Consider the following 19,997-nt stretch of genomic DNA (forward strand, 5'->3'; position numbering starts at 1 on the left):
CGGCTGCCGTGGAATCCGCCCCGTCTCCAATGATTGGTGCCTTCTTGTGTGCGCGTGCCGCTCACATCAAACCGGGCTCCGCGGAGTCGGCCTATATAAGTGAGCGGCCATTTTCCTCGGTCTCTTTGTCCTCGGGCTGGCGGTGGAGGAGGCTGGTGCTCTAGTGGAAGGAGGTAACTGCTCTTTTCATGTTGCTTTCTTCCCTTTCGTGTAGTCTTCTGGCACTAGATTTACGTTTGTTTGTTGGGTGTGTTATCGCTGGATGGTCATTGTAATATTGCAACAAGTATTTCAAAAAACTAAAATGGACGCGATGGGCGCCACGTGGAGATACACGGGGCCTTCACAGGCTTCGCACCTTTGGTTGGGGGTTGGAGTGCGGAACTGGGCCAGAGGCAAGGTCTGTGTCGGGGGGTGCGGTCTGTGTCGGGGGGTGCGGTCTGTGTCGGGGGGTGCGGTCTGTGTCGGGGGGTGCGGTCTGTGTCGGGGGGTGCGGTCTGTGTCGGGGGGTGCGGTCTGTGTCGGGGGGTGCGGTCTGTGTCGGGGGGTGCGGTCTGTGCCGAGGGATTTACTTATTGTTGCGTTAGTAAATACGGCTGAAAATATTGAACAAGGAAGGCCCTCATCCTTTTTCTCTGCAGACCATTGTAACATACCGATTATTATTTGGCGGTCTAATGCGAAAGTTTATGGTTCTGACTCGTAAAACTTGTGTTGGGCAGATGTGTGCTAACCCAAATATGAAACCAAGCCTCAATGTGGGCTAGGCCGAAAATATCAGCAGGTCTATCAGCAGACGATGAGTTTCAATGTAGGCATGTGGAAGATATTAGACTTTTGCCCCCCCCCCCCCCCCCCCCTTGATGCTTTAGTTTGATCTTGTATTGTGTTTTTCACCATCTAATTGTTGGAATTTTCCTTTCCCTGTCAGCTGTGGCTGTGGGCACTGGGTTGTGGCGTCTCTTGAGCATTGTGGCTTAGACTGACAACTGTGCAAATACTTCTGTTCCCATGTAACTAGTGTTGGGAAATTTGTACTGGATATTGTATGAGCTAGGTATGGAATTCAGAATCATAGGTTTTAGTGAAATGATAAAGCAGATTTAGGTGAGTAGTGAAATGGGTATGTAACCTATGTGACCTAATGTAACCTAGAGTAACCTCGTGTGACCTAACGTAATCAAACATAGAATAGATGACCTAATGTAATCAAGTATAGTTTATATGATCAAAGCAGAAGACCCAGAAAAGTAGTATAGCAGTCAGTAATTAACGAATGCAAACAATAGTCACTTGGGGGAACAATGAATACTGCTCAGTGGTTCGATTTAATAGTTGACCATAATAAAAAAGAGAATAAAGTGAGCAGGTGTTTCCACACATTCGGCCTAAGTCAGCTAAACCACGATTATTGCACAAACAGAGAAGTTTAGATAAGGGCAAGAGTTATAACCACCATGGTTTAAGAAACAAAGAGAGGAAACAGGAAGCGACCAATCTTGAATAAGACAGATAAAGAGTCAACTAAAAACAATGGTGGCCAAAGCAAGGTCGGGCTGTAAAGTAAGATAAGAAAGATAAGAATCTTGAGATATGGAGCTGAAATGTACATAAAAAGACTGTAAGCCTGAGGGCTCGTCGGATTGTTCCGGACATCCTGACTTTATTCTCTTGTGCTAGGTAAATAAAGTCTACTGCTGGGAAGATTGCTGCTCAGACTCTCTGTTTTAATCGGTGTGAACGAATTGTCGTCCTGGGGAACCACGACAAAATTGGCGCTGCGAGCAGGGTTGGTGAGAGATCGCCCAGAAAAAACATCTGGAAGGAGTGGCGGAGGTCCGACCGGGGCTGGACATCCCAAAGCCAGCATTCTGACAGCAAGGTGAGCAGATTTGTATTGCATGTAAATCCTTGTTGTCAAAAGCACAGGAGTGGAATCTAACCCAGAGAAGGGGATTAGCAGCTAGAATAGAGGAAGTAAAAGACCAATTTGAACAAACTGATCTGAGGTAGCGGCGTGGAGGACAGAAATAAGAGGGAGAATCGGAACACAGGTAGGGTAATAACTAACAACTTGGAAAGATTACACTGACAAAACCGCCTAGTGGCGAGATTGGTACAACCGGTTGAGAAGAAAAAGTCAGGGGATTAAAAAGGATAATAACAAAAACGGAAGCAACACTGGATTGGAAAAAGATTACACATATAACTAACTTAGAGGAGATAAAGAATGAGTGGCCGTATGTAAACTGGGAAGGAATAGCCGATAGGAATTGGATAGACGAAATAAAATTGGAAACTCTAGAGAAATTAATAAAGGAATCCGACCGATACAAGGTTTCTGTACACATAGACGAGCAAGTGAAAACCTACTACCCTATAGCCCGGGAGAGGAAGATAGTGCCGGGACAGGGGACTACGGGGAAGTGGATATCGGGACCCCGGTTAGAGTTACAGATATTGGCAAGGGAAACCCAAAAGAAAGGTAAACAGGGGACTGAGCACGGAAAAATAATACAGCGAGTAATAATCACTGTGATACCTAACTCTGACAGATTAAGTGATAAAAATTGTGACAGTAGTCCGAAAAGACGAGTAATGGCACACAAAGTTAAAACACCAGTGGAGATACTAGGGGATAAGTTCCCAGCCCTCAGGGGAGATATAGAACACGTCTCTAAAAAATGGGCCAAAAGAACAAGTAAGACCAATACACAGTGGCCGGAGGAAGGCACATGGGACATAGAGAGGTGTGGGGACCAGAAGGGAATGATAAAGAACTATAAAATTAAGGATAGGTTGAGCAAAAGAAGGGAGAAGCGAGAAAAGGAGTTAGAGATACTAGCACTATTCGAACGAGAGGGGAAAGAGAGAAGAAGGGTATGGAGGGGAGGTAGGAGGCGGATGCCAGTGCAACTTCAGGAAAAAGCAGAATTGGAAGATCCAAACGTAGCCCCGCCCCCATACTTAGGGGAACAGAGCTCCACGGGACTGTACCCAGTTATATCAGGCACAATGAATTTTGAGGGAGAATATAACATAGAACAGATGACGAAGGAGGAATGGGCACAAAGAGAGAGAGAAAAGAAACAAGGTATAGAAGAAGCGGCTAGGAAAACAGAACAGGATTTGGATGGGCTGAGCCAAAGGAGAAAGGAGTTGGAGGAAGAAGTAAATGTGGTAGAACTTTTGAAATGGGCAAAGAAGGTAATGAAAGTGGATAAGGAACGAGAAGGGAAAGGAAAGAATGTTAGAAAAGAATATGAGTGGAGAACAGAAGATGATCCCCCCGAGTGTGGAAGTGAGACATCACAGGGAAAAATAGAAGGAAAGAGAGTCGGGGTGAACAGAGAGGAAAAGGAAAGAGAAAGGAGCAAAGAGGAAATATGCTGGGAAGTGCACAAAGGGGCAGACAGACGAAGATTGGGGAAAACATGGATGTGGAAGCACCCAGAGAAAAATAGAATGAGGCGTGCTGGCATCCCGACCGCAGCTTATGACCCAGAGGTAGATGGGACACTCATGGACCCGTATCGCCACGACATCTGGCAGGCACTGTGGGATATATACCCCAACCGAATGGATGTAAAAACCCTAAGGGGAGAGCCATTGGGTGAGGAGGAGAATGCAGCTGTGTATGTGGAAAAGCAATTAAAAAGATGGAGAAGGGACACGGAAAGGGACATTCTAATAGACCCGCTGACCAACTCCATGTTCCGGGCTGCAATCCTAGAGGGCTTGCCAGTCTCAGCTAAGACAAGACTGGAGGAAGTAGTGGGCTTGGACTCAAAAAGCTACCGAGAGTTTGTGGATTATGTTGCCCATGCAGTAGAAAGACATCGCAAAGATGAAAAGAATGCAGACAAACAGCTGAAGGAGATACAACGTAAACTCCTTCAGGCACAATTGGAGGAGATCAAAAGCAAGGATAAGATAAAGGCAAAAGAGGAGCAAAAGTCAGAGGAAATACCTGCACCAATATTAGGGGGGAGCGGAGATGGAGGCCGGCCCATCATAACCTATAACATTTCTGCCTTCCCACTGTCCATGAACCCAGAAGCCTATGGCCTAAATTATCAAAACCCATACGCCCTGCAAAGTCAGACTGACTGGAATAGAAATGGGAAAGGACAGGGAGGTGGTAGGCCACCCTATCAGAATCAGAGAGGACAGGGACAGGTTAATCATCAGACTCCGAGACAGGGACCATTGCCTGGCCCTTCAGGTGTGTGTTGGGGGTGCGGGGAGGCAGGGCACATAAAAAGGAATTGCCCGCGGAATTCCCACAGGCAGGAAGAAAACCAGCAGCAGACAGGCCAGCAACTGATCCAAGTATCGCCGAACAGCATCCCGATGTTTCAAGGGCCGGTAAACCATCAGAGTTCCCCATAGGGAGGCCCAGAGAACCCCAAAATGGTAGGACAGTACGTACAAATAACAGAAACCGCAGAGCAGGAACCTATAGTTAACGTTAGAGTAGGAGGGATCGAGGTCCCCATGATGATAGACACCGGCGCCACATGTACGTGCATACAAACGAAATATGCGGATCACTTACCATTGTCAAACCAGTTTGTAAAAACTGTGGGGTTCTCGGGGAAAGTAACATTAGCTCGAATGACGACGCCGGTGCCTGTTACCATTGGAAATAAGACTACCCATGTACCTATTTTAGTATGTGATAAAACTCCTTTAAATCTATTGGGAAGGGATGCAATCCTAGGTCTAGGACTGAAATTAGAATGCACTGAACAAGGAATTGATTTGATGGGAATGTATCCACTTGAAATACCAGGAAAAGAAAGGGTTAATGTATATTGGTTGGGAGATATAGAGGAACAAGTTAAAAAACAGATATGGGAAGTTTGGGGAAAACTTATAGACGCCTGGATACCACAAGCCAAATGGCCAAGAACAGAATTACACAGTACAATGATATTTGATGAAAAACAGGAACCTGAGGTACAGGAGAAATGGGAAAGGGAGGCGGGACGAGAACAGGAAATAAAGTCAGGAAGTATTTTAATCGGACTAGAGGGAGCGGCCCTCACAATCGTTAGGAATGAATGGGTTGACAAATGGTTCTCTGTATCTGGAGCGGAGCCACATGTCACATTGAAAGTGAATCCGGGATATAGATCAAAAGACCTAGGACCAATGGTGTTGAGAGCACAAGACTTAGAATTTGTCCAGACAGACAATGTAGATATTTGGACGTCCAGCGATGGACAAATGATGAAAATAATTTTGGATGTTAAGATGCTTGGGAAACCAAAGCAAATAACAATAGGAGTGCAAATTGAGGAACAGGAACTGGAGTGGAGAGAGAGTTTAGAGCAGGATTTGAACTCCCTCCCGCAGGAGTTGTGGTCCAGACAGGACACGGATGTAGGGAGGGTCAAAACCGCTAATCCAGTTGAAGTCAGATTAAAGACAGGACGCCAGGGGCCTTATAGGCCGCAATACCCAATCAAGACAGAAGCAATTGAAGGAATTAGAGAAACAATTAAGGGATTGATAGAAGCAGGGGTATTAAAAGAAACCCGGAGCAGGTGTAATACACCGCTGCTACCGGTAAAGAAGGCGGACGGAGAAAAATGGAGATTGGTGCATGACCTCAGAGCAATTAATGAGGTAGTGGAAGATATGCCAGTAGAGGTTCCAAACCCTTACACCTTGTTGACAAATATACCACCTGAAAGTAGATGGTTTACTGTGATAGACCTATGTTCGGCATTTTTTAGTGTGCCGTTAGCTCAAGAAAGTCAGTATCTCTTTGCATTTACGTTCGAGGGGAAACAATACACATACAATAGGATGCCCCAAGGATTTAAACACTCCCCACATGTATTCAATCAGGTGTTGAGAGCAGATTTAAAAGGAGTGCAGTTGGAAGGAACACTGATACAATATGTGGATGATTTATTATTATGCACAGAAACACAAGAACAATGCAGGAAGGATAGTTTAAAACTATTGGAAAGACTAGCAGAAGGGGGCCATAAAGTATCCAGGAAAAAGCTGCAGCTGTGCCAGAAAAAAGTAGAGTACTTGGGAAGAGAAATATCAGCAGGGCAGAAAGGGATAGCTTCTCAGCAGATAGAAGCTGTACTAAAAGTTCCGAAACCACAGACGGTGGGACAAATGATGACATTTTTGGGAATGACAGGATTCAGTTCAGAATGGGTGGAAAGCTATGCGGAAAAAACGCAGGCACTACGAAAGGTAATGAAGGAGGCAGGGTGCGAAGAATTAAGAACCAAACTAAGATGGGATAAAGATGCTTCAGACGCATTTGAGAATATAAAGAAAGAGATGGCACAGGCACCAGCATTGGCTTTACCGACCTATGACAAACCCTTTGACTTATTTGTGAGTAACAGAAGCCGGATTTGCTACAGCAGTGTTAACGCAGGAAAATTGCAAGGGTAGACGAAGGCAGGCTGTAGCATATTACAGTACCAAGCTAGACGACGTAGCAATGGGATATCCTCCGTGCTATCAAGGCCTGGCAGCAGCTTGGTGGGCGTACGAAAAGGCAGCTACAGTCACAATGGGATATCCGATAAACATACATGTGTACCATAAGGTAGCTGAATTGATTGAAAAAGGGAAGTTTGTTCTGACGCCGGCTAGAATTCATCATTTTCAAATGCTGACCACATTCCCGGACATTACGATAGTGAAGTGTAATAGGGCCAACCCAGCTGACTATATGCCATTACCACATGAGGGAGAGGAGCATGAGTGTGTAAAAGAGACAAGAGTGTTTATGAAACTGAGGAAAGACTTGAAGGCAGATAGATTAAGCACAGAAGAGAAGAGGACGTTGTACGTTGATGGTTCGTGTCATAGGGATCATAGGGGAAATCATGCTGGCTATGCAGTAGTTGAACAGAGAGGGGAATCATTTGAGGTAATAGAGGCAAAAGAATGTGAGCAGCCATGCTCAGCCCAGTTAGCGGAGCTTGAAGCACTGACCAGAGCATGTGAGTTAGCAAACGGGGAAGCGGTGGAAATTTATACTGATTCGGCCTTTGCCCACGGGGTCTGTCACCTGTTTGGGGCAATATGGAAGCAAAGGGGATTTATGAAAAGTGGAGGAGGACCAATACACCACGAAGGTCAAATCAGGGCTTTAATAAGGGCCATGATGGGTCCAAGGGAATTAGCCATAATTAAGTGTCAGGCGCATAAAAAGGGAACGGATAGCATCACACAGGGAAACACCAAAGCCGACAAGGCAGCTAAAGAAGCGTCAGGATGCATTGAGGCTACGATAGCCCCAGTAGAAATAGCAAGGCCACACCCAGGGCCAGGTGTGGGGAATATCGAGCCTCAAATCACATTAGACGATGTGGCACAGTTACAGGAGGAAGCCCCTGTAGCTGAAAAGACAATGTGGAAAGATAGAGGAGCAATACAGGGACAACATGACAAAATATGGAGAAATGGGGAGGGATTGGTCATAGCACCCACATCATTACTAACCATACTAATCAGCGAAGCACATGGAGTGGACCACTGTGCCAGAGGAGAGGTGGCTAGAAAGATCAAGAAAGAAGGATTCTGGTCACCATACCTGCAAAACTCAATTGACTACATACTAAGTCAGTGTGAGGTGTGTGCTCAGAATAATATCAGGAAGGGCATTACTGCCCCAATAGGGCATATACCCATTCCCGAAGGACCATTTAAACATCTATGCATGGACTATGTGGATATGGGAAAGGTGGTGAGGGGGAAAAGATACATGCTAGTGATTATTGATAGATTCAGCAGATGGATAGAAGCAACACCATCCAAAGATCAAGGATCTGGAACGGTGATTAACTTCCTGTCAAAAGAAATTATCCCAAGATTTGGCATACCCATGCAATTAAGTTCAGATAATGGATCTGCTTTTATAGGAAGGGCACTGAGAGAGACGCTCTCAGCGCTCCGAATAAAGCAGAAGTTTGGATGTGTGTATCATCCTCAATCCCAAGGAATGGTGGAGAGAGCAAACGGGACCCTTAAGGCTAAAATAAGCAAAATTTGCAGCGAGACAGGAAAAAACTGGATGGATGCTCTGCCATTGGCTCTAATGCAATACAGGAGTCAGGAAAACAGAATCACACATTTGAGCCCACATGAAATGATGACAGGAAGAGTAATGCCGGTGCCAAAGATCAGGGGAGCAGGGGGCCCCGCGCTGGAATGTTTAGATCAGGACGCAAGGGAGTATGTACGACAATTAACTATTATACATAGAACTATATTTGAACAGGAAAAGGCCAAGGAGGAGGAGAGCCCTGCAACGGAACACCAGATCAAACTTGGAGATCAAGTATACATCAGGAAGTTCCGGAGACGTTGGAACGAACCGAGACGAGAAGGACCGTTTGAAGTCACCAAAGTGTCTCCCACGGCGTTGCAAGTAGAAGGCAGTACACTGTGGTATCACTTGAACCATTGTACCAGAACGATAACAGGGGTAGGGGAGAGAAGGGAGATTGAAGACAGTGGCAGTGCGGATAGAAGTAACAGCGAGGAAGAGATAGAACTACACGGGGAGAATCGTGGGAAGGAGGAACAGAGCCAAAGTAGAACAGAAAGAGTAGAGGATGATGAAAGTAGTTCTGTGCATGAGCTGGCTGATGATACAAATGCCCAGCCTGGGCCTGTTAGTCAAGGTGCCGGGGGAGGTGAGAACAGGGAGGGGGCCTCGTTCCCCACCTGGGACTTGGAAACTATTTCCTTTTGAGGACTTCATTGACCCGTAACAAAGGAAAGTGGGATGCAGAGGACATAAGGGTGCAGAATCAGGAAGGTGGAGTATTAAGACAAGCAAGACGTAAACGGTCAGTGAGCACAGATACTATGTGGGAGAAAGCACAGAAAAACATCTGGTGGAAATGGGCTGAGTATACTGGTACGAAAAACAGTGATGGGAAAGACTGATATGTGCGGCAGAAAGACCACGCACCCAAGTAACTGATATACCGTGGGGATCAGGAGACTGTTGGACCATGCTGCTAAAATGGAAAAAGGAAAATTGCCGTACATATAACACATACACACAGACATATACGCATAAGAATCAGACTTACACGTATGAGACGATGAACTGTTCAGGATCCGCATGTGATAACCTTTGTAAGGGGAAAATGCCGAGGTGTCAATTCCTATGTATCCTGCGTGCTGGGGCAAAAAAGCGCACCTACCATGTGGCCCACGATTGTCCAATATGGCCAAAGACGGCAATGGACGCGGCCCCAGAGGAATGGAGGGTGGAGCCCAACTTACAAATCCAAGATTGCTATTGGAGGGAAGGCAGCACGGGAAGTAGTTTGGGAAACCACACAGGACAGTGTGAAAGGATTTGGGATATATCCGACATCCGTAGTCTGCTCAACCCTGCTATTCCCGCCCGGACAGGGGGAATGCCACCCGCTCCTTATCTATTAGAAAATCAAGTAAATCAACTGGCCGATCTCTGGTGGCTTTGTGGCCCGGAAAAAGGGCTGCTGGCTCGATTACCACTGGATTGGAAGGGACTATGTGCCCGAGTTATGCTGGCCCAGAGCACTGTGATACTGCCGGTGGAAAACGGCATTAAATCACAAAGAATTAAGAGGGCATATACCCTTGACCCTAACATACAAATGGACGCGATTGGACAGCCCCGAGGCATCCCGAATGAGTTCAAAGCTAGGAGTGAAATAGCCGCGGGGTTTGAATCCATCCTTTTTTGGATCACACCCAACAAGAATACTGAGTGGATCAATTACATCTATTATAATCAGCAGAGGTTTATTAATTATTCAAATGCTGCCCTGGCGGCCTTGGGAGAGCAGTTGGATGCGACCAGCAAAATGGCGTGGCAAAATCGACAGGCATTAGATTGGCTCCTGGCAGAAAAAGGAGGTGTGTGTTATGTTTGGGGATCAGTGTTGCACATTTATCCCTAATAACACTAGTCCAGAGGGGTCATTTACACAAGCCATGAATAAGTTAAAGAATCTTGCGAAAGAAATGAAAGAAAATGCTGGGTTTGGACAGGGGGTATGGAGTTGGCTGGATAGAATGTTCGGAAGATGGGGGGCATGGTTTGCCAAGGCTGGAGCTGTAGCAATCACATCAATAATCATTCTGGGATTAATATTTTGTTGCTTTCTACCCGTCCTGAGATCCTTCCTTACCAGGGTGGCAGCACGGCAGATGGTGACTCGGGTGATACGCAATTCTCGCTCAAAAGGAAAAACAGAGGAATGGGGAAACTTCGAGCCGCCCCCGCTGAGTGAATTTACCATGACCTTGGTCGAAGTTGAAACTCGTCACTCTGTAAACTAACTACGATAGTGGAAGATCGTCTGGTGACAACGATAAGCACCTTGCTGAAATCCGCGGGGGACCAAGAGAACTTAGTCTGTACACAGGAATCAGTCTTTTTCCCTTCCCTCGACAAGGGTGGGAAGGTTTTTGGCTGATGACTGTCAGGAGCAGGCAATCTGGGGGAGCAACCCAAGAATCAGAACCTGGATAGACACATTATGCTAAAGTTAGAATAGGGGCATTGATCCCTGACCAAAGTATTCGGCTCCTCCACATCGCCTGCAAAGAGTGATTAAAATAAAAATGCAAATGGGATCAAGCGAGGGGATTATTTGAGCTTGGTAATCGAGATGAGGCTAGGAAATAGCCTCAAAGGGGGGACATGTTGGGAAATTTGTACTGGATATTGTATGAGCTAGGTATGGAATTCAGAATCATAGGTTTTAGTGAAATGATAAAGCAGATTTAGGTGAGTAGTGAAATGGGTATGTAACCTATGTGACCTAATGTAACCTAGAGTAACCTCGTGTGACCTAACGTAATCAAACATAGAATAGATGACCTAATGTAATCAAGTATAGTTTATATGATCAAAGCAGAAGACCCAGAAAAGTAGTATAGCAGTCAGTAATTAACGAATGCAAACAATAGTCACTTGGGGGAACAATGAATACTGCTCAGTGGTTCGATTTAATAGTTGACCATAATAAAAAAGAGAGAATAAAGTGAGCAGGTGTTTCCACACATTCGGCCTAAGTCAGCTAAACCACGATTATTGCACAAACAGAAGTTTAGATAAGGGCAAGAGTTATAACCACCATGGTTTAAGAAACAAAGAGAGGAAACAGGAAGCGACCAATCTTGAATAAGACAGATAAAGAGTCAACTAAAAACAATGGTGGCCAAAGCAAGGTCGGGCTGTAAAGTAAGATAAGAAAGATAAGAATCTTGAGATATGGAGCTGAAATGTACATAAAAAGACTGTAAGCCTGAGGGCTTGTCGGATTGTTCCGGACATCCCGACTTTATTCTCTTGTGCTAGGTGAATAAAGTCTACTGCTGGGAAGATTGCTGCTCAGACTCTCTGTTTTAATCGGTGTGAACGAATTGTCGTCCTGGGGAACCACGACACTAGTAATTTGTTGGCACATGCTCCAGCCATCTGTACAGGATCAGTGTAAATAAAATGTTGTCCAGTTAAACTGTTTTTGATGATGATCATCTAGGATGCATGTAAAGCTCCTGCTCCAGCATATGATTTTGTAATTCTTTGTGCCTGTTTGTCTGCATCTTTTAAACTGTTGCTGCTCCTGTATTTGGACAGTAAGAACACCAGGTTAAAGTCCAACAGGTTTGTTTCAAACACTAGTTTTCAGAGCACTGCTCCTTCCTCAGGTGAATCCTGTATTTGGACACAGTCCTATCTCAACCAACTTGTGAAAACCTTGGGTGCAGTGGATGATACTGGGATCTGGGTTCAATTCATAGAATCAGAGTATCCACAGTGCAGAAGGAGACCTTTCAGCTCTTGGAAAGAGCACCCTACTTAAGCCCATGCTGCCGCCCTATTCCTGTCGCCGAGTAACCCATCTAACCGTTTGGACACTTTATGGCCAATTTCGTGTAGCCAATACACCTAATTCCAGCCTTGGGTGACTATGGAGTTTGCAAGCTCTCCCTGTGTCTGTGGGTTTCCTCATAGTCCAAAGATGTGTGGATTGATCATGCTTTACAAAAAGTGCCAGGGATGTTAAATTGTCCCATCGTGTCCAAAGTTTAGGTGGCGGTTTGCAGGGTGGTGTGCACTTCAGTGGGTTGGTGCAGACTCAGTGCTGATTCTATTGTGATTTTCATCCCTTTGGTGAAGGTGCCCCCTGCGTGGATTTCCTCTGGGCGCTCTGGTTTCCCAAAGATGTGTTTGTTAGGTGAGTTCTCCCTCAGTGTACCCGAACACGCACTGGAGTGTGTCGACTAATTTCTTAAACTGATGTAATTCTGGTTAGTCCAGAGTTCTTTGTGCACTCGGCCACAGTGCCTCTAGTGTCCTTGGCCTGTCTTACATTCCTTTGACGCTTGTGTACAATGTTTTTAATGAAATGCAAATTAGATGTACCTTGGTGGGAAATGGTTTTGTGGTACAGCTAGAATTTTGTGCATGCTTGTTTAGTTTGTTTTCCCTTGTCTCTTGGTCTTATCAATGATGAAAAATATCCCGAACCTGAAGTTCTGATGATAAAATACGGATCTGACTACTGAGATTTGACCAACTGGCTTAGTAAAATACGGTAATGCGTCTGTAGAGAAACTAACATTGCAGGAGAAAATGGAAGGTTGTTCTGAAATGTTAGTTCTATTTCTCACGACAGGTGTTGCCAGATCCTGCTGATGTAGGCATGTGGAAGATATTAGACTTTTTGCCCCCCCCCCCCCCCCGTGGCTTTAGTTTGATCTTGTATTGTGTTTTTCACCATCTAATTGTTGGAATTTTCCTTTCCCTGTCAGCTGTGGCTATGATGGGGCACTGGGTTGTGGTGTCTCTTGAGCATTATGGATAAGACTGACAACTGTGCAAATACCATGGGAGTGTGCCAATGCTACAGATGCTGTCTTTCAGGTAAGCTGTTAAATGGAGGCCACAATGCCTTGTTTACCATTTCTTTTTCTTGACATTTTTTATTTAAAACAAATTTGTTACATTTCCAGAGAAAACCGGCCCAATGCAAAGAGCCTTAACATAGTGAAAACAAACAGTGGGAAAGAATAAACATGTCAATAAAGCACTTTCCCTGTCAGCTCTGTTTGCCCTGACCCACGTGTTCAACTAAACTAACGTGGCTCTCCCCCCCTCAGGTGCTGCTGCTGTCAGTTTCCTGCGCTCTTCCCTGAGAGTCTGCAAGTGACCTTCTACCCTGGGGATCCCTTGACAATCCCCTTGCCCATTTAAGTCTTCTCTGCTCTCCTCAGCTGCCCTCTCCCAGCCCCCCTCCACCTACAGTTCCTGGGGCCCCCTGACCTATGCTGGTGCCTGTCTGTCTACCACCCGAGCGCTCAAGCCCTCCCCCACACGCCATTAACCTGATTGTATCTCACCGTGCCCTTTCAAGTCCCCTAACCAGCCCATCCCCCTCTCCGAGGCCCTGATCTCCTGCCAAAAGATACCAAGTGCAGGGCCCCTCTCTCTACCCCACCCCGATGCTATCCCCCAAGAACACCCTACACAATGCACCCTCCAGCCCCTGCTCTCTGTCGCGGCAGAAAACAATCTTGGATAGAACATTACAGGACAGGAAAATTTAACGAACCGCTGCCACACAAGCTCAGAGCCCAGAGTCCTTTAGTTCAAGTCCAGCTTTTAATAGATGTCCACACCTAGTCAGCAAATTAGGTTAACAGATCGCTGTCACTGTACAGCACTGAGAAAGCTAAGTGCCCGTGAGTTCAAGTCCAGCTTTTCTTTAATAAAAGTCCAAACCTGTTCTGGTGTCTCAAAGTAGTAGTGGAGTTCCTCAAACGTAACCCAAAGCTTTTGAGGATACAGCATTCCAAACCTCACCACCTTTTTGTAGAGGGCTGCCTTTACCCTGATGAATCCTGCATGCTTCTTGGCCAGCTCCGTTCCCAAGTCCTGGTAGATGAGCACCTCAATTCTCCCGTCTGCTGCTCCTCTCTGCCTTGGCCCATCGCACCACACGTTCCCTGTCAGCAAGCCGGTGAAAGCGGACCACCAAGGCCCTCGGTCGGTTGCCCGTCCTGGGCTTCCTTTCGGGGGCTCTATGTGCCCCATCCAACTCCGGGGTCGGGGGAAGGCTCCGGCCCCATCAGCGCCTCGAGCATACCTTTTTGTTTACTATTTCAAAGTATGTTGGAGTGTTCCTGCTGGTGCTCTTGCCAATACGTGTTGCTGAATTTCATTAATAAAGATTTGGTGACTCATGGATGTTTCTGTGCAAAGTAGCTGTAAAGGTTCTTTACGCAAAGAGTAGTGAGGCCGTGGAATGCCCTACCTGCTACAGTAGTGAACTCGCCAACATTGAGGGCATTTAAAAGTTTATTGGATAAACATATGGATGATAATGGCATAGTGTAGGTTAGATGGCTTTTGTTTCAGTGCAACATTGTGGGCCGAAGGGCCTGTACTGCGCTGTATTGTTCTATGTTCTAAAGGTTACCACAGGATGTCCAGTGGTAGGTGGGTGTAATTGCAAGCTGTCCTGTTATTGGGAGGGGGTGGGGAAGGAGATTTTTATTAGCCTCAGCTAATGCACAATACGACACTTAATTGTGCTGTTAAGTGTTGCGTGGGATATTGATACTTTTGGTTTGGGCAGCATTTGTAACCCATCTAACTGTCTGGGTTTCCTCATAGTCCAAAGATGTGTGGATTGATCATGCTTTACAAAAAAAAGTGCCAGGGATGTTAAATTGTCCCATCGTGTCCAAAGTTTAGGTGGCGGTTTGCAGGGTGGTGTGCACTTCAGTGGGTTGGTGCAGACTCCGTGCTGATTCTATTGTGATTTTCATCCCCTTTGGTGAAGGTGCCCCCTGCGTGGATTTCCTCTGGGCGCTCTGGTTTCCCAAAGACGCGCTTGTTACGTGAATTCTCCCTCAGTGTACCCGAACAGGCACTGGAGTGTGTTGACTAATTTCTTAAACTGATGTAATTCTGGTTAGTCCAGAGTTCTTGGTACACTCCGCCACAGTGCCTCTGGTGTCCTTGGCCTGTCTTACATTCCTTTGACGCTTGTGTACAATGTTTTTAATGAAATGCAAGTTAGATGTACCTTGGTGGGAAATGGTTTTGTGGTACAGCTAGAATTTTGTGCATGCTTGTTTAGCTTGTTTTCCCTTGTCTCTTGGTCTTATCAATGATGAAAAATATCCCGAACCTGAAGTTCTGATGATAAAATACGGATCTGACTACTGAGATTTGACCAACTGGCTTAGTAAAATACGGTAATGCATCTGTAGAGAAACTAACATTGCAGGAGAAAATGGAAGGTTGTTCTGAAATTTTCTATTTCTCACGACAGGTGTTGCCAGATCCTGCTGATGTTTCCAGCACTTATGTCTGACTTAAATGTAATCTGTTGCAAAATGGTCTGAATGTGTTCTGCCCCTCTTGTATCTGAAGGTGCAGTTGGCTCTACATGATGGATTGCCCTCCAGAAGTTTGATCTCGGTTTAGCGATGGCTGCAGGTAAATGGTTTTACTGTTTTTGCTGCACCCAATCTTGTTCTTGGCAAAACTTGCCCCTTTTGACTGTTGGGTGTTTCCAAAGCTGAAGTTCTCATTGACAATGGTACTGTTATGGCATTCGTGCCTTCCAGATGTGTAGGGTGATCTTTGGAAATGTGACAATCTGGTGATGCTGCATAATTTGGCTATGGAGATGCTCAATTGACCAAATCTGATACTGCAGTAGCTGAAAGTAACAATTGAAATGCTTAATTGTAAATCCCCCAACGTTTTAACACTGCTATGACCCATGTGCAGCCACTTGTTGAATGATCAAAGTCACTTGATTTGTATTGTAATCTGTACATGTTTTCATTATTTTCCACAGTGCTGAGGTAACAGATGGAAGAGTTCTATCACAGATCAAGGGATGTATTCTACCATGGGTAAGTGCAACATTTAATACTTCTTGTAGTTGAAGGAAATTATTCTGTTGCTTCCCAAAATGGTCTAATCAGTGATGTCACTATCCCAAATCTGACACCTGATTAAACTTACAACGGATCTGACTGCTGAGATTAGACCTTTTTATTTTGTTTAATGGTTTGTTACTGTCTGGCATTTATAGTCTGCATAAATCCCATCACATTTTTAAACCATTCAATACAACTGAAATGTAGACCATTTCTGAAGGCAGTTAAGTGTTGGCCACTTGCTGTGGGTCTTGAGTCCTGTGGGCCAGACAGCAAAACTGGTAGTTTCATTATCATTACGAGCTGGGTTTTTACTCCGGGTGTATTCCTAGACTTTCAACTACATTCTGAGCTTGTTTTCCTGGAGCATTCATCCAGGTCTCGACATTCCCATTAGGAGACTGAGATGAGTTGCTGCCCTTAATCAAGGAGCATTTTATAGTATGGCATTCAGGGAGGAGCTGTCCACTGGGAGTCGCTACACGATGAGGCAGCAGCACTGACCACTTCTGCCACCATCCAGGGCAAAGTCGCAAGTTTTAGAGTAGCCAGGTTTTTTCCCCTGGCAGATTGGGCAATCCGCCTAACCTGCACATCTTTGGGTTGTGAGGGTGAGACCTACACAGACACTGGGTACTCCAGAGCTGTGAGACAGCAGTGCTAACCACCGTGCTGCCCCATTGAACTTGCTTTCCTTCATGTTGCTAGTCCAAATCTTGGAATGACATTGTGGGTCTACCTACACAAGATGAATTGAAACTGTCCCAATTGAGGGCATTTGGGAATGAGCAGTAAATGTGTGATGTTCACATTCCATGTGGATCTTGAATGGTTTCAAAAGCTGATTTGATGGGGTTTGAGGCTTACTTGGATGCCATATAATGCTAGCAGTGCTGTGCAAGTCCTTGCTGTAAATTGTTAAAGCTGTAACTTCTATATTTTCAAGTTCCCTTGTGTTTTATTTTGCAGGTGTCATCTATGTTCTGAAGGTATCTGATTTTGCAGATGTTCTGAAGACATCCCTGCAAAGATGTGCAGTTACAACTTGCTGCCCTAGTCATGTTCTTGGATGACACCATGTAGCCTGTTTACAAAATTAATAAAAGGGTTAAAAATGAACTGTTTCAATTTTATACCCACCTTTGGTTGGGTTGAGCTTTCGGCTACAGTTAAAATAACGGTTGTATTACATTTTGCTTGTGCAGGCTGGCAGGAAGTGATATGGAATGAAAATTACAATTGTTTATTGTCACAAGTAGGCTTCGAATGAAGTTACTGTGAATGCTCCTAGTCACCACATTCTGGCACCTGTATAGGGAGGCTGGTACAGGAATTGAACTGTGCTGCTGGCCTGCCTTGGTCAGCTTTCAAATCCAGCGATTTTAGCCCTGTGCTAAACCAGTCCCTGGTTTTGGATTTTGGTCCCTTCTGCTTCTAATATTTCAGAGGGATCTGTACTGTTCAGTGATTGGATGACACATTGGGGGATTTGGTTATTGAGATGACAAACATTGTAGAATGTGATTTCGTTGTAGATAAGTGGGAAATGGTCCTCATCACTGCGACCAATTTAGTGAACCTTTGCTGTACTGCCTCATTCTTGAATATGGAAATTGCAGACTAACAGTGCTTCATGTGGTCTCAGAAAAGCTCTGTACCATTGTCATAACCTTATTCTTGCACTCTTATTCCCTTGAAAAAGATCAGCAGGCTACTGCTTTGTGCCTGCTTAAGTTCTTAGTGGGCACCCCAAGTTCATCAATGCAAACATTGACAGGTTTCATTTTTACAAAAAGCAGAACATGTAAAACCAAGCTAATAACCTCCAAGCATGAATCATCTACCATCTTCACAGCTTACTTTTCACCCAGGCTAATGTGCTGAGACTTGGGGAATTTGAGATAATTATTGCCAGAACATTCACTGTTTTTAGAATCCTTTGGATTGTGGTCCCTTGTGCTTCTAATATTTATTGCCATCCTGAAGGAGCCTTAATATTTCCCTATAGATTTGTAAAATCTCTTGCAATCTGTTTTTATGTTCCTAATTTGCTGTCTTAGTTTATTTTTATACATTTAGAGTACCCAATTCATTATTTAGAGTCATCAGACTCTAAATTTCTCTTTCATTTCAGATTCCAGCGTCCACAGTAACTTGCTTTTATTGAAGTGGCAGTGTAGGCTTAATGGTCTGCTCCTGTGTTCCTCTACCTAAATAGCGCAATCGAGCAAAAAAAAAAAAAAAAAAACCGAAGTGATAGACTGACTTCCATTCGGCCCATTGAGTCTGCACTGGCTCTTGGAAAGAGCGACCTTCCCAAGGTCAACACCTCCCCAATCCCCATAACCCAGTAAACCCACCCAACACTAAGGGCAATTTAGCATGGCCAATCCACCGAACCTGCACATCTTTGGACTGGGAGGAAACCGGAGCACCCGGAGGGAACCCACGCGCGCACACTGGGAGGATGTGCAGGTTCCGCACAGACAGTAACCCAAGCCGGAATCGAACCTGGCGCTGTGAAGCAATTGTGCTATCCACCATGCTACCCTGCTGCCCTATTCATTCCTGATCATTCTACACTGATTGTAGAATGATCCGGATAGAGCTGTGAGATTAGATCTGAGCAAAGGTTGACTTGAGACAAGTGGAACAGTGTCATCCCAGACTTTTAAAAGCTGGACCAGCTTACAGGGTAGATTTGTTTACAATATGTTTTGCATCATTATATTGCCAATGAAATGAAAATCACTTGTTGTCACAAGTAGGCTTCAATGAAGTTACTGTGAAAAGCCCCTAGTCGCCACGTTCTGCCACCTGTTCGGGAAGGCTGGTAAGGGAATTAGACCGTGCTGCTAGTCTGCTTTAAAAGCCAGCTATTTAACCCAGTGTGCTAAACCAACCCATGAGAATACATGGAGCAGTGGTTAGTACTGCTGCCTTAAAGAGCCAAGGCCCTGGGTCACAAGTTAAGTAAAAGATTAAATAAAAATTGATTAGTGCATCAGCTCTTTCCATGCCATGTCTGAAATCACAATGGGATGACATTTTACCAGCAAGTTCCAGGAGTGCATAATTATGTGCTTTCAGTCGGGTCTCTTGGTCAAATTAGTGGGGAGGGAATTCTGCTAAAAGCACAATGCCTCAGGTCAAAAGGATAATTTGAGGACTCTGGGTCTGTATGCGATGAAGCTTAGAAGGATAAGAGGGAGAAACTCATTGAAACTTGCAGAATACTGAGGGGCCGAGATAGAATGAACGTGGAGAAGATGTTACCACTTGTAGGAGGAACTAGAACCTGAGGGCACAGCCTCAGACTGAAGGGATGATCCTTTGAAACCAATAAATTGTCAGCCAGAGTGGTGAATCTGCAACTCATTGCCACAAGGCTGTGGAGGCTGAATCACTTAGTGTCTACAAAATATTTTATTGAGGCATTTATAATTTTAAACTGGTTTCAACAAGCAAAACAGCATAACCAATGCCCCCTGCCTCCCCTGCTAACAAACCCCAGCCAGCATAGTGTTGCACAAACAGGACCAGCCCCCTTTCCATTGGATCTCCTGCCCTTACTAGCTTATGCCTCCCTTTCCACCCCCTGACAGCCAATATTTCTCAAGTGCCACCTCTGGGCAAACCCCTGCAGTGATCCCCTTGAGGTGAATTCAACTTCCTCGAGTCTCAGAAACCTTGCCATGTCACTAACCCATTCCCCCGACTTTCGGGGTTCCAAGTCCCTCCAACCTAGTAAGATTTGTCTCCAGACCACCAGGGAGGCAAAGGCCAGGACATCAGCTCCTCTCACCACCCTGGGCTCCTGACTCTTCCAACACACCAAAGATCAGCACCAACCTCGCCTTTAAAACTTGTGACGCGATGTCAGCAAACCTGCCAGAAGTCCCTCAGCCTCGGATATGCTCAAAACATGGGCATGGTTTGTAGGACCCCCACACAGCGCCCACACCTATCCTCCACTCCCTTGAAGAATCTCATCCAGGCCACTGTCATGTGTGCTCACTGGACCACCTTAA

The 19,997-nt window shown here is 45.3% G+C and overlaps 1 protein-coding gene and 3 non-coding genes across 9 annotated transcripts; all 4 read left to right on the forward strand.

Annotated features, from left to right (window-relative positions):
* Positions 1–60: 60 nt before the first annotated feature.
* LOC140419254 (uncharacterized) lies at positions 61–17,085 on the forward strand. Of its 6 annotated transcripts, none has more exons than XR_011945662.1 (7): positions 61–173; positions 1,681–1,882; positions 12,185–12,242; positions 12,820–12,931; positions 15,449–15,514; positions 15,882–15,939; positions 16,936–17,085. XR_011945662.1 is itself a non-coding variant. In XM_072503098.1 (7 exons), the coding sequence occupies exon 3, from the start codon at positions 9,012–9,014 to the stop codon at positions 9,951–9,953; it is 942 nt and encodes a 313-aa protein (XP_072359199.1). In that variant the 5' UTR covers positions 61–173; positions 1,681–1,882; positions 8,270–9,011; the 3' UTR covers positions 9,954–12,242; positions 12,820–12,931; positions 15,348–15,514; positions 15,882–15,939; positions 16,936–17,085. The 6 variants fall into 6 exon arrangements, 4 of the variants coding, with proteins under 4 accessions (XP_072359199.1, XP_072359181.1, XP_072359191.1 ...); XM_072503098.1 differs by having other exon boundaries at positions 8,270–12,242; positions 15,348–15,514; XM_072503080.1 differs by having other exon boundaries at positions 8,270–12,242.
* LOC140430732 (small nucleolar RNA SNORD50) lies at positions 12,510–12,576 on the forward strand. The gene has a single exon (XR_011949516.1). It is a non-coding gene; the product is annotated as a small nucleolar RNA SNORD50 (small nucleolar RNA).
* Positions 15,178–15,244, forward strand: LOC140430736 (small nucleolar RNA SNORD50). Its single transcript, XR_011949519.1, has one exon. It is a non-coding gene; the product is annotated as a small nucleolar RNA SNORD50 (small nucleolar RNA).
* LOC140430754 (small nucleolar RNA SNORD50) lies at positions 16,006–16,072 on the forward strand. The gene has a single exon (XR_011949532.1). It is a non-coding gene; the product is annotated as a small nucleolar RNA SNORD50 (small nucleolar RNA).
* Positions 17,086–19,997: the final 2,912 nt, after the last annotated feature.

This window comes from Scyliorhinus torazame, chromosome 1 (genome assembly GCF_047496885.1).
Source record: "Scyliorhinus torazame isolate Kashiwa2021f chromosome 1, sScyTor2.1, whole genome shotgun sequence".
Taxonomy (NCBI): domain Eukaryota; kingdom Metazoa; phylum Chordata; class Chondrichthyes; order Carcharhiniformes; family Scyliorhinidae; genus Scyliorhinus; species Scyliorhinus torazame.